This window comes from Mustela nivalis (assembly GCF_964662115.1).
Source record: "Mustela nivalis genome assembly, chromosome: 3".
In the NCBI taxonomy this organism is placed as follows: Eukaryota; Metazoa; Chordata; class Mammalia; order Carnivora; family Mustelidae; genus Mustela; species Mustela nivalis.
The window spans coordinates 64,867,290-64,881,423 of NC_139022.1; the positions used below are offsets into that span (position 1 = coordinate 64,867,290).

The 14,134-nt window shown below is 38.8% G+C and overlaps 1 protein-coding gene across 3 annotated transcripts in view; it reads left to right on the forward strand.

Annotated features, from left to right (window-relative positions):
• Positions 1-14,134, forward strand: part of LOC309861221 (uncharacterized protein) — a 535,944-nt gene that overhangs the window by 362,890 nt on the left and 158,920 nt on the right. Inside the window, exon 12 of one of the 3 annotated variants that reach the window (XM_082723973.1) lies at positions 9,273-9,303. The exons of the other annotated variants lie outside the window; for them this stretch is intronic. Coding sequence (XP_082580099.1) covers positions 9,273-9,303 — 31 coding nt within the window. The remainder of the gene's footprint in view (positions 1-9,272; positions 9,304-14,134) is intronic. 3 annotated transcript variants of the gene reach the window in all.

Consider the following 14,134-nt stretch of genomic DNA (forward strand, 5'->3'; position numbering starts at 1 on the left):
TTTCCAAGTATCGCTGCTAAGATCAGTCCAGTCTAAAAAGGAAGACAGAGACTCTAGTTCTGAAATTTCACTGTATTTGGAGAGACAAGGTCACGAACTGTTTGTCCTCGCGCTACCTTCTCTGACATAAACTACAATCTTTTTGGAGTAAGGATCCATGCATAAAGGTAGAAGATTTGGTGCCAGTAGAAATTCCCCTTGCTCTTTGAATTTTTGAGGGATTTCTTTGGTGAGTGATATGTAGGCACAGCACACTCTTTTACCAAAGGCCCACTAGGACTTTTCTGCAGAGCAATGGGCCGTGCAGGCTCTATGTGGGCTCTAGGGTATGTTGGTAGCATCTTGTCATTCTATCAAGTACCTTTCTTACTAGAAGGAGGAAGAGGTGGAAACAAAGCCTGCATCAGACAGGAGACTGTGCATGACTTTATTTGTCTGAGCACTGATGACAAATAGAACTTGATTTAGACCAGATGGCAGATCTCCCATACTTCTTTTCAGTGGCGTCCTTATGACTCTTAATCTTACTCTTTCTTTCCGAGGAGCAACTGGGTAGAAAGTGATGCACTCTGGAGCTGCTGGCTTCTTAGAGTGGCAGACCAGTCAGAGGTCAGGGGGCCTGGCCTCAGGATGTGGTCTCTCAGGAGACTGGTCCCCACTCTGTTCCCTTACCTTCCTCTAGCCTCATCCAAACTCCTTGACACAAGGACATGTGTCACCATGTCCTTGACACCGCCATCCTCTTCCTCAAGACCACGTAGCCCAGAGTCCTTTCTCACTGGCATTCTCTCTCATGCTACTTCGGTTTCTGTGTGTTAATTACCATGTTGCCTACTTCCCAGTAGGTGGGCAGGTGTGCATATGGGGTTTAAACCTCTCACGGTTTCTGGAGAGAAGCCAGGCATAATTTTGTAGACTGGTAAGTGGGAAAGGAAGTCTGTAGTTATGGAGTGAAATCCAGAAACAAACTCTTCCTTACTCTTTAGACCACTTAGCATTTTGCGTTTGTTAATTTGTTCCATAGCTTCTAGTCTCTGCAATGGCTTGTGCTTTTAGAGATTCTAAGTAAAACACGGAGTATCTAGCCTCTAACTCAGTGCCTAGCTTAATAAATACCTATTGAATGGAAACAAAGAAATGAAAGGAACAAATTCTTTTTAACTTTTGTGTTGGAGTGTGTGTGTGTGTGAGAGAGAGAGAGAGAGAAGAAGGGAGAAAGAAAGGGGGAGTGTAGGGAGAAATATAACTGGGAAAACTTTAAATCTGAAGTTTTCAAACTCTTTGGTTGACAGTGTTCTTAGTGTCTTAACGTTTTGTCTCACAGCATTCCTAGGCCAAAAGAAATACATAAAGAGTTCCATTAAATGGCCAGGTACAAATAATTTAATAAGCGTTGATGTCTTAAGAACTTAGTGGTCAATATAAGTTGAAAAAATATTTCATTCTATTCTTGTGCAGTATTGCATACGAATAGCATGTATGTGCCTATTGGGCACTGCACAATTCCTCAAACTTTGGAATCGGGCTAGACATTGTTAGCCTCAGTTCTAGTTTTGCATTCTGTAATGAATTTCCTGTGATATTTGCTCACAGCAACTGCCAAAAACCCATTTTCACAAAGGCATGATGTCATCAAAAGGAATCTAGCACAATATCATACTGAAACTGGGAATAACCTCAAACGGGTAGTTTGTGGGATATATGACAGATATAGAACATCTCTATGTCTCTCTCTTAAAATAAGAAAGATATCTCATGGGAACTATGCTGTGGCATCTTGGGGCACATTGGCACACAGATTGGGAACTGTGTGTCTACATCCACATGGATTTCAAACACTGGAACTATCGTCGTGAAAGATATGTTTTGATGATGAAAAGGTAATAAGAGTTTTAATCACATTGTGAACTGCTTACTCAACATGGCTAATTTTCTTTCCCTAATAGTCATCATTAAATACGTCTTGGGTTAACTTTGTGAAGGTGAGTTTGATTATGCTCAAAGGCTCTGACACTAGAGCAGTGAGACCACTTTCTCACATTACTCACACGAATTGGTCTCCTTACTTTACATCCCACAGGTTTAACCTTCACACTTTGTGGCCCATGGAGCATGTTGTCTGCTTGCGACTTAAGAAGGGTGTGGGGGTCACACTGCTGGTCTTGCTCACAGTCGAGCATGAGAGGGCTTACGGCATCTGCAACACATCACAGCACTGTGTCAACCTACAAATTATGTGTTGGAACTGGAGGAATTTACTTAAAAGGCTTCCAGTGAAATACTATGACAAATAGGTACAATCTAACATCAGCCTTCACACTAAATGCTTTATTCTTGGCATTTATAAATGTTCATTACCGTTGTGCATTCTTGAGTAAATTTAGGTCTTAGAAGATAATTTGTAATCCTTATCGCTCCTTCTTTAGAATCCAGGGAACCACAGCTCTTTCTTAGCTGAAATGTGAGACCTCAGAGGGTTAAGTGAGTTGCACCCACACACACAAAGTCAACATCAAGTATTTCTTTAAATGCGGACTCCTTGACAAACACATCTCTCCATTTGCAAGGCCCATGAATTTAAAGCGTCTGGTAATAACAGGCCTGTTCTCCTTCTCAGAGCTGGAAGCTCCTTGTGAAATGGTATCCTGCCAAAGTGCCACTGCAAGAAAGCTCTGCGTCCTAACGTTGGTGTCAAAGTGCCAGCGAACCAAGACTGGCCGCCAGCTAATTTGGGAGAGCTGTCTGCCTCAGTGCCCCCCCTCCCCACTCCTACTGATCAGCTCACCCACATGAGAGCTATTCAGCTTGTCAACCATTCATGGGTAGGGGGAGAGGGCATGAAAAGAAATTAGGATGTGCCTTCTTCTCTCATTCAGTCCCCAGATTCCTCTGGGTCACTGATCCAGCCTCTGAGAACACTAGGAACTCTGTTCCTCTCGCTAGATTAATGGCTCCATAAGCAAACCCTTGAGGTAAGAGATCTACCCTTTGCTAAAGGTGGTATTAACTCATGATATACAATGTTTTGACAATACCTAACACTTTCACAGACACCCTTAAATAAGTTGAATACTTAGATATATGAGCATCTGTACTAATGTCTTGCCTGATGATTTAATTATCTTACCTTTTATTAAAAATGATTAATAAAATTGAAGGAAAGTAAGTAGCTGCATCACTAGGAACGATTGGGTGGGTGAGAACCTTTCTGTAGTGTCTGAAGTTTGGGGCAAGAGAGCTACAAAAAAGCAATCTGTGAGCAACACATGTTTACTTTTCCGTAGACTAAGCCTTGACTTAGTCTCCATGGCCAAACTTAAAGTCCCAAGTATACAAATTTTATTTCCTTTTCTCAGTCCATCACAAATCTATATAATGGGGACAAAAATAATCCTGGCTTTGTTGGCATCAGGCCCCAGTAAGCTAATGCACTTTAAGATTTTAGCATCCAGAAAGCATGAAATAAATGATTTCTCCCCCTCTTCCTCTCCTTATTTAAACAATGCTGTGAAATAGGTGTACCCAATTACAGATTTGCAAATTGGCCCCAAATGTTTGATCTTCACTGAATATAGCATGAGAAGAAAAATACTTAAATAAAGAAATCCTACCTATCGGGAAGAAATTATGGCAAAAGGAATATGGCCCTCAGAGTCTCTTGTAGGTAAGAAGTGCTCGTGTAAGAATGGCTTACCTTGAGACAATGATTCTGTGCAGCTTGTGAACTGTTCACAACACTTCACAAGCAGTCTGGGTCTCTCTGTAGCCTAATTTATTGTGTGGACCCTGTGTGTGCTCCTCACCCCCTCAAAAGGCATTTCAAATAAAATGTGTAGATCCCACTCTTTCGGCACATGGGTGTTCTCACCGTGAATGGAGAGACCTGGTACCTCGGGCTGATGCCTTAATTCTCCTTAGCCGTCATGAAGGGTAGATGTAGGCATGCCCCAGCCTGGTAAGTAGTTCAGTGAGTTATAAATGTGGGCACTTTCCTCAAGCAGTAATAGTGAAGGGAGCCGAGCTTTACAGCCAACGCAGTGGTGGTGGTGGGGAATCTGCAGGCTCCTGTCCTAGGGAGGGTCCCATCAAGAAGAAGAGAAAGTTGGAGATACATGCACTTAATTCAAGAGTTTCAGAGATGGAGGGAGCAAGGTAGAAACTGTGTGTGTGTCTCAGGGAGAAGCAGGGGGAGAGAGAGGGAAAGAAGAGGGAGAGAGTTTTCGTGGATTTTAACAGTGCTCAGTTTTCTTTCTTTCGTGATTTCTTTCTTTCTTTCTTTTTTTTTAAACACACAGAGGGTGTTCTGCTCTGGACTACTTTCTGAAAGCTCTCTCCTGTGCAATATGCATGTCGTAGATACGTTTTCCCCTCCTTTTAATGCAGTTTCTTGTAGAGAGTTGCAAAAGGGTTTTTGAATCTCCTAGAGGCCAGCTTTTTTCCTGTTATATTTTTTAACCTTATTTTGTTGGTTCACACTGTCAGGCTTCTAGACCATCTTCTTCAAAAGACGCCTCATTTTCATTTTCAATCAATTTCTCTCCACGATTTTTCACATAGCTTCCTTCACACTACTAATTTCACTTCAGAGCTGGCATTCTATCCCACATCCCTGGGCTTGCTGTGCTAACATGTTTAAACATGATTAGTCTTTATTAATGTAAGAGAGACAAAGCTCCCAGAATCACACACCTCTTAATTTGCTTAAAGGGGGTCTTCAGCCCTGGAAACTGAAAATGAATGGGCTCCTTGAGAGGCAGACATACTGGGCATTCTGCTAAGTACAAAGTTTTGCTTTGCAGACAGGATCTTCTTTAAGGTGCATTCTAGTCCAAATCTTTGATATATCATATGCCGTGAAATGTCCAAATAATCAAAAAAATATTTCCTGACCACAGATAATGATTGATTTACTTTCAGCAGTATCTGTTACACGTTTAGTTCAGAAAGTGAACTATAAAATAGATTAAATCTAAAAAATAAAATTTATATAAATATAAAAATTATGGTTGCATTTTACCCCCACCGTAATCTTGAGAATAATATTCTCTCAATGTAGTGTTCATTTGTTCTATGATTTGGCAAATATGGGTCAAGGACTCAGGTAGGCGCTTAAGAAAAGGCAGAGTTGTCGGAGACTATCCACAAAGGCATTCTGTAGTTCAGGTGAATACTTCATCTCTTTAGTACTGTCATGAAAATTCTAAGATTCAGAATATTTAGTATTATGTATACATACAGATATCTGATACTTGATAGATGCTGCTTGTTTTAGAAACATTTGATCTGGGTTGCACATATACATTAAGACATTAGAATGTGGCTGAATTACTAAGGACCAAATAAAGGAGTGGGGGAGATTACTGGATCTGAAATCTAAGCCAAGGATAATTTCTACCACCGCACATTACATTGAGTTCCTGTGCAGGTCACAAAGGCCAATAAAGAAATTCCATGAGTCATGTAGTATTCATTTTCTAATAAAAGGATATATACTAGTAGGTAAGAAGAAAATGTTCCCGGAAATAAACTGTAACAGGAATCTAACCCAGCATTACTATAATAAAAGAAAATATCTTTAATAGCGGCCTTCGGAGAAGATGAAGAAAATGTATTCATATGGTCATTTCTTACACTGACCCTGGGTACAAATCAAGAGAAAAATACTATATAGCCATTATATGAATGTGCTTCTACAGGGAACAAAATGACATCGTCATCAGGCAGCTGTAGCCTGATGTTTTGTGAAGGCTGGAGGAGGCTGGGAGAGCAGCCCATGCTCCTGGCTGGATATGGGTCTGAAAATTGGTATTTCTCAGATGACTCGGTCTCAGGAGCCCAAGCCCAAGCCGCTGCAGGATAGCATTGACGCCAGGGTCACATTCTGCAGCCCCGCCATCCTGAGCCGTGGGCGGGCTCTCTGCCCTTTCCACTGCTGCCTGTGCAGCGGCTAGCGGGGTGCCCTTTCTCCTCGCCAGCAATGTGCCTAGACTCTTGTACCTGCTGCTGGGGCTCACGGTGGGGCATCACAGGTGACTTAAAGCCTAAATAAATGGAGAATTTGGAAGTATTTCAAAATGTTACCAAGCAGGATGGTTACGCCCGTAAGTCATGTCTTTCTGCATAAGACAGGCATCTCTTCTCTCCCAGAACTCACTTAGTAATGCGATTTCCTTTCTCACGGACACTTTTCATATATATTTGTTATCTTCTCTGCTAGACTGGGATGGCTATGAGGGCGGTGTCTATCTCTGGTTTATTTCTATGCCCATAACCCTTAGCACAGTCCCTCATGCTTACTGAATAGTTGTTGAATGAATAAAGGAATGGGAGGCATTGAGCCAAATCCTTTGGGTCTACAGATATGGATGGAAATAGGGGAGGTGTCTGGTAATATTTTCAGTCTCTATTGGTTTTAGCTAGATTAAACAGAGTGCTCTATCTACTGTTGTATGAAGTGATTTTTGCATTTAAATTATAAAGATCTGACTCTTGAAAGTGGAAACCTAGGAAAAACTAGAGGTATAACCAGACCCCAATCCTAGATATATTTCCTTATGGAGACTGAGGGCCAGCAGAAACCTCCTATGAACTCAGGTCACTTTAAGAAGCTTGAAGGCTTCTCTTTTCCAATTGATAATAAATAAGATCACCATATAACTTATTGTCTAAATTGGGACATTTTTGAGAGTGAACAAGGGTACTTTTAATTATTATATCTAGTCCACAGATGTTAGCTGAGGCTGTCTTGGGCAAATGAGAATGTATGTTCACTTACTTATTAATGTAATTTTACTTTATGAACCATTGGTTGCCAGTGTGATGGTGTTCCTTCTGTCTCCTTCCATGGCTATGAAAGAGGCAAGAAATTTACATTTCCCCAAATTGCCTTTTTTAAATGTATGCAACAGATTGGGATCTTTCTTACACTCTTTTTTTTTTCTTTAGGATTTTATTTATTTATTTATTTATTTATTTATTTATTTTACAGAGAGAGAGAGAGAGAGAGAGCGAGCACATGCGTACAAGCAGGCAGAGCAGCAGGCAGACAGAGAGGGTGAAGCGGGCTCCTTGCTGAGCATAGAGCCTGATGTGGGGCTCGATCCCAGGACCCTGAGATCATGACCTGAGCTGAAGGCAGAGGCTTAACCTTCTGAGCCACCCAGGTGCCCCTTTTTTATACTCTTTATCCTACTGCAAAGTGCACTCACCATTCCTAGATTTAAAAAAGAATAAAAGAAAAATAGCATCTTCTTCCTTCTTGAATATAGAAGGTAAAAACTGACATGAAGTACCATCAAGCCAAGTAGCCAGTGAAATTCTCAGAGGAAAAAAAATATTACTTCTCTGCAGATGAGACTTTAAATTGTAAGCTTCAAAATTTGGTAAGATTCTCATGATGAGGACGGCCTCTGTTTCAGGGGAACAGTCATCACCTCCTTTTCCTTCATGGAGAAGGATATTTGGTCTCAGCTTAGAGAACAGAGGAGGCAGAATGGCTGGTATGAAATAAAACAGAACACTAAATACTTGGGAGTACGATTCCAGCTATCTAACCAATCAGTCATTTGCTTGCAGTCTGAAGTGTCTGGATTTATCACAGTAATATTCTTGTTGGTATTTCATAGACCATGCAGCTCTCATTATATCTCTGCTGATGGCCTTGTCATCACCGCTCAAGATCAGACTTCTCTTTGTTGGCCTTATGTGAGTCAGCGACCTTCAGTAATTGAGGATGGAACATGGCACTAAGTGCAGAGGGTAAAGCAAGTGTCTAGAGTGAGATCTTCCTCCCCTAAGAAGGGACCAAAACTTTGTCAGAAATGATCAGCAGGTTTTCTTGGAACATCAAATGGAAGGGAAATAAAAGGGCCCTCCCTTGTCTTCATAAATTACACAAGAGTATCCAGTCTGCTCATCTTCACCCTGTAATTTGGAATGGAAAATTCTCCTGTGCATAAATTGCCTTTCCTGAATCTAACACAATTAATCCAGAAGAGAAGTGGGAATGGGTAGTAGGGTTCTTTTTTTTCTTCCCTTCAAATTTTGTTGTTAATTAAAAAAACAATTATCAAGGATTTCTAATTACTTTATAAGTGCTGTATGGCCTGTACCTGCTCCTCAGCAAATTAGTAAGATAATGCTGGAAACATCTTATTAAACAGAATTACTCTTTCTCCGCCTTTAGATTCACACATTTACTTAATAGGCCTCTTCTCATGCAACACCTTTGTGAAACATTTATATCCATTAAGTTATCTCACAGTTATTAGCATTGTGCATTGGTTTCTCCATTTTTTTTTTTTTTTAAACCCGGGACCTAATGAATTGATAGGCTACTATAAGGGTGAGTGTCTTTAAGGATACTTCCTTAGAGCAAGCAAGTATTTTGGAAATAATAAAATATTTCTTGTGGATGAAGACAATACTTAAAAGATAAGTACTTAAAAGAAAAGATAGTACTTAAAGGGAAATAGAGCCCAGAGGTCCACAGAGAGTCCCTGGAACAAAATGGGAGTATCCGTAGCCAGGGCCCTGCAATAGGACTCGAGCAAAAATGTAAGCCATTGCTGAGGGCTGACAGGGCACGCGTGAATAGGAGAATCACCTGTACTCTAGTCAGTAGATCTGTGTGAAATACGCTGTTCAACCAAGTTCTTGTGGAACCAAGTCAAGAATGAGGAAGCAAGTGGCTGACATCTAGGAAATCCTGATCTCATAGTGTTTTTTAATTGAAAAATGTGATGTGTAATTGTGCACAAGGTGTTACTCTGATACATTTATGTATTGTAATATGATTGCTGAGGGAATGATAACATTAGCCTTATATAATTATAGTACAATATTATTGTTTATATTCCTTACACTGTGCACTAATCTCGATGGCCTATTTACTACTTGTTACAAGTTTGTACCCGTAAATACTCTTATCCCCCACTCCATCCCCTAGAAACCCCCATTTTACTGTTGGTTTTTTTACATGTTTAACTTTTTTAGATTTCACATATAAGTGATACATTGCTTATCTATCTGAATCCGACTTACTTTTTTTGCATGATATATGCACAAGGTCCAACCATGTTGTCACAAATGGGAGACTGTCTTGCTTTCTTATGGCTGATGTTCCAATGTGCCACATCTTTTTAATCTGTTTGTCTGCTGATGGGCATTGGGGTTGTTTCATTTATCTTGGCTATTCTGAATAATGCTGTGATGTTATACACATGGGAATACAGAGATCTCATTGAAATTTTGTTTTCATTTCCTTTGGGTAGGTATCCAGAAGTGGAATTGCTGGATCGTATGGTAAATCTGTTTTTAATTTTTTGAGGAGACTCCATATTGTTTTCCATAGTGTTTGGACTAATTTATATTCCCAACAACAATGTATATGGGTTCCCTTTTTGCCACATCCTTGCCAGCACTTGTTGTCTCTAGTTTCCTTGACGACAACCATCCTAGAGCTGTGAGGTGATATCTCACTGGGTTTTAATTTGCAGTTCCCTGGTGATTAGAGATATTGAGCATCTTTTCATGTGTGTGTTGGCTCTTTTGATGTCCTCTTGGGAGAAATGTCTTTTTAGTCCTTTTGCTCATTTTTTAAATTGGATTGTTTGTATTTTTGTTATTGAGTTGACAGAGTTCTTTGTATATTTTGGATATTAGCTCCTTATCTAATATATGGCATGCAAAAATGTTTCTCCTGTTCTGTAGACTGTCTTTTCATTTTAATTGTTTCTTTTGCTGCACAGGAGCTTTTGAGTTTGATGTAGTCCTATTTGTTGATTTTTTTCTTTTGTTGTTTTGGTGTTATGATCAACAAATTATTGCCAAGAGCAATACTGATGAGCTTTTCCCCTATGTTTTCTTCTGCAAGGTCTTTGATCCATTTTGACTTAATTTTTGTGAATGGTGTGAGGTAGGGGTCCAATTTCATGTTCTGTGTACGTTTCTCCACTTTTCCCAAAGAGACTCTCTCTTACTCATTCAGCTCCTTTGCTGAATATCAGGTGACCATATGTCATGGTTTAATTCTGGGCTCTCTGTTCTTTTGGGTTGTTCAGGGTGTCTATTTTGGTATTAGTACCATACTATTTTTATTTTATTTATTTATCTTTTTAAAAGATTTTGTTTATTTATTTGACAGAGATCACAAGTAGGCAGAGAGGCAGGCAGAAAGAGAGGAAAGGAAGCAGGATCCCTGCTGAGCAGAGAGCCTGATGCGCGGGGCTTGGTTCCAGGACCCTGGGATCATGAGCTGAGCCAAAGGCAGAGGCTTTAACCCACGGAACCACCTAGACACCCCAGTACCATACTGTTTTTATTACTGTGGCTCTATAGTATAGTTTTCTGCTGGGATGCATGATACTTCTGGCTTTGTTCTTTGTTCTCAAGATTGCCTTGTCTATTTAAGGTCTTTGTGGTTCCACACAAATTTTAGGTTTGTTTCTTCTATTTTTATGAGGAACACCTTTTGTATTTTGATGGAATTGTGTTGAATCTGCAAATGGCTTTGTGTAGTATGGCCATTTTAACAGTATTAATTTTCTAATCTGTAAACAATGTATGTCTTTCCATTCGTTTGTGTCTTCTTTGCTTTCTTTCAGCAAAGCTTTGTACTTTTCATTGTACAGATCTTTCAGTTCCGTCAGTCAAATTTATTCCTAAATATTTTACTGTGTTTGATGTATTTTGACTAGGGTGGTTTTTCTTATTTCTTTTTCAATGCATTCTCATTAGTGTAAAGGAATGCAGTTCATTTCTGTATGTTGATTTTATATCCTGGCACTTTGCTGAAATTGTTGATTAATTCCCACAGTTTTTTGACTGAATTTTGGGGGGATTTTTAAATTTTTTAAAATTATTTTATTTATTATTATTATTATTTTAAATATTTTATTTATTTATTTGATAGAGAGAGACAGACAGTGAAAGAGGGAACACAAGCAGGGGGATTGGGAGAGGGAGAAGCAGACCTCCTACCGAGCAGGGAGCCTGATGCAGGGCTAGATCCCAGGATGCTGGCATCATGACCTGAGCTGAAGGCAGACGCTTAACAATTGAGCCACCCAGGTGCCCCAGGGATTCATGTATATATGATCATGTCGCCAACAAATAATGACAGTTTTACTTCTTCCTTTCTGGTACAGGTGCCTTTTATTTCTGTGCCTTGCCTATTTGCTCTACCTAGGATTTCTGGTACCATATTGAATAGAAGTGGTGAGAATGAGCATTCTTATCTTGTTGCTCATCTTAGGGGAAAACTCCTTCAGTTTTTCTCCATTGAATTTAATGTTAGCCATGAGTTTGCTGTATATGGCCCGAATTATGTTGAGATACATTATTTGTATACCCATTCTATCAAGGGACTTTATAAAAGGATGTATTTTGTCAAATGCTTTTTCTACATCTATTGAGATTATCATGTGATATTTATCTTTCATTTTATTGATATGATGTATTACATTTATTCTTCTGTATTCATCAGGAATATTAGTCTTTAGTTTTCTTGTGGTATCTATATATGGTTTTGATAAAGTGATGTTGACCTCTTAGAATGAATTTGGAAGCATTCCCTCCTCTTCAATATTTTTGAAAAGTTTGAGGAGCATTGACATTCTTCTTTAAATATTTGGTAGAATTTTCCCATGAGGCTGCTTTGTCCTGGAGTTTTCTGTATTGAGAGGTTTTTTGATTTCTGATTCAAATCTCTTGCTATTGGTCTGTTCAGATTTTCTCTTTCTTTCTGATTCAGTCTTGGTTGGTTGTGCATTTCTAGAAATGTATCCATTTATTCTATATTATGTAATTTGCTGGTATATAATTGTTCATAGTAGTCTCTTATGATTCTATTATTTCTGTAGCATGAGTTGTAATGTCTCCCCTTTCATTTCTAATTTATTTGAGTTGTCTCTCTTTTTCATAGTTAGGCTAGCTAAATATTTGTCAATTTTGTTTACATTTTCGAAGAGACAGCTCTTAATTTTGTAGATCCTTCCTATTGTTTTTCTGGTCTCTATTTCATTTATTTCTCCTCTGATCCTTATTTCCCTCTTTCTGCTAACTTTGAGCTTAAATTATTCTTTTTTTTTTTTTCTTCCCCTTAGTTCCTAGAGGTATAAAGTTAGGTTGTTTATATGAGATCTTTCTAATAATCTTCCTCTCAGAACTACTTTTGCTGCATCTCACAATATTTGGTATGTTTCATTTTCATTTACATTTGTTTTAAGATGATTTTTTATTTCCACTTTGATATCTTTTTTGGCTCAGTTGTTGCTTAAAAGTGTGTTGCTTAGTTTCCACATATTTGTAGATCTTCTCACTTTTCTTCTGTTGATTTCTGGTTTCATACCATTGTGGTTAGAGAAGATAGTTGATATACTCTCAGTCATGCATTTGAGAAGAATGTGTATGCTGATGCTATTGAGTAGAATGTTCTCTCTATATCTATTGAGTCCATTTGTTCTAAACTGTGGTTTACTTCTAATGTTTCCTTGTTGATTTTCTGTCTGGATGATCTATCCATTGCTGATAGTGGGGTATTGAAATTCTCTACAGTTACTGTACTGTTGACTATTACTCCCGTAAGATTTGTTATTTATTGCTTAACATTTCAGTGCCTGGTCTTGGGATCCTATATAGTTACGATTGTTTTATCTTCTTTTTTTTTTTTTTTAAGATTTTATTTATTTATTTGAAAGAGAGACACTGAGAGAGAACATGAGTGAGGAGAAGGTCAGAGAGAGAAGCAGACTCCCCATGGAGCTGGGAGCCTGATGCGGAACTCGATCCCGGGACTCCGGGATCATGACCTGAGCCGAAGGCTGTCGTCCAACCAACTGAGCCACCCAGGCGTCCCTGATTGTTTTATCTTCTTGATGTATTAGTGACCCCTTTATTTTTCAAGTATAACTTATTTTATTTTTAAAATTAAATTAAATTTTATATAAATTCAGTTAATTAACATATGGTATGTTATTAGTTTCAGAGGTCGAGTTCAGTGATTCATCAGTTGTGTATAACACCTAGTGCTCATTACATCATGTGCTCTCTTTGATACCTGTCACCCAGTTACCCCATCCCCTCACCTTTCCCCTCCAGCAATCCTCAGTTTATTTCTTATGATTAAGAGTCTCTTATGGTTTTTCACCCTTTCTGATTTCATCCTCTATTATTTTTCCCTCCCCTATGCTCCTCTGTTTTGTTTCTTAAATTCCACATATGAGTGAAATCATACTATAATTGTCTTTCTTTAATGGACTCATTTTGCTTAGCATACATATACCCTCTAGTTCCATCCAGGTGATTGCAAATGGTAAGTAATATTCCATTCTTTTGTATACCACGTCTTCTTCATTCATTCATCTGTTAATGGACATCTGGGCTCTTTCCATAGTTTGGCTATTGTGGGCATTGCTGCTATAAAGACCCCTTTATTGTTATGTAGTGACCTACTTTGTATCTTGTTACCCATTTTAGATTGAAGTCTGTTTTTTCTGATATAATATGGCTATGCCTACCCACTTTGAATTTCCATTGCTTGGAGTATTTTCCATCCTTTCATTTTGGGTCTATGTGTGTCTATGTCTTTTGAACTGAAATGAGACTCCTGTAGGCAGCATATAATTGGGTCTCGTTTGTTTTTTCCCTCCATCCAGACACCCTTTGCCTTTTTTTTTTTTTTTTTTTTTAAAGTAGGTTTCACACCCAGCATGGAGCCCAGTTTGGGGCTTGAACTCATGACCCTGAGATCAAGATCTGAGCTGAGATCAAGTGTCAGATGCTTAATGAACTGAGCCACTCAGAGACCCCACACTCTGTGTCTTTTGATTGATGAGTTTAATCCATTTATATTTAATGCTATTACTGACATGTAAGGATTTATGACTGCCATTTTATCTTTTGCCTTCTGGTAATGTTGTCTATCATTTCTTTTTCCTTTTGTTTCTGTCTACCTTTGTAAGTTGGTTTTCCATGGTGATTTGCTCAGTATCCCTTATTTTTAATGTTTTGTGCCTCTGCTCTAAGTTTTTGCTTTGTAGTTAACATGAGGTTTATATAAAACATCTTGTAGATTACATAATTATTTTCCTGCCAAGAGCAGTTTATCTTTACTCACCCTTCAAGTTCTATCCTT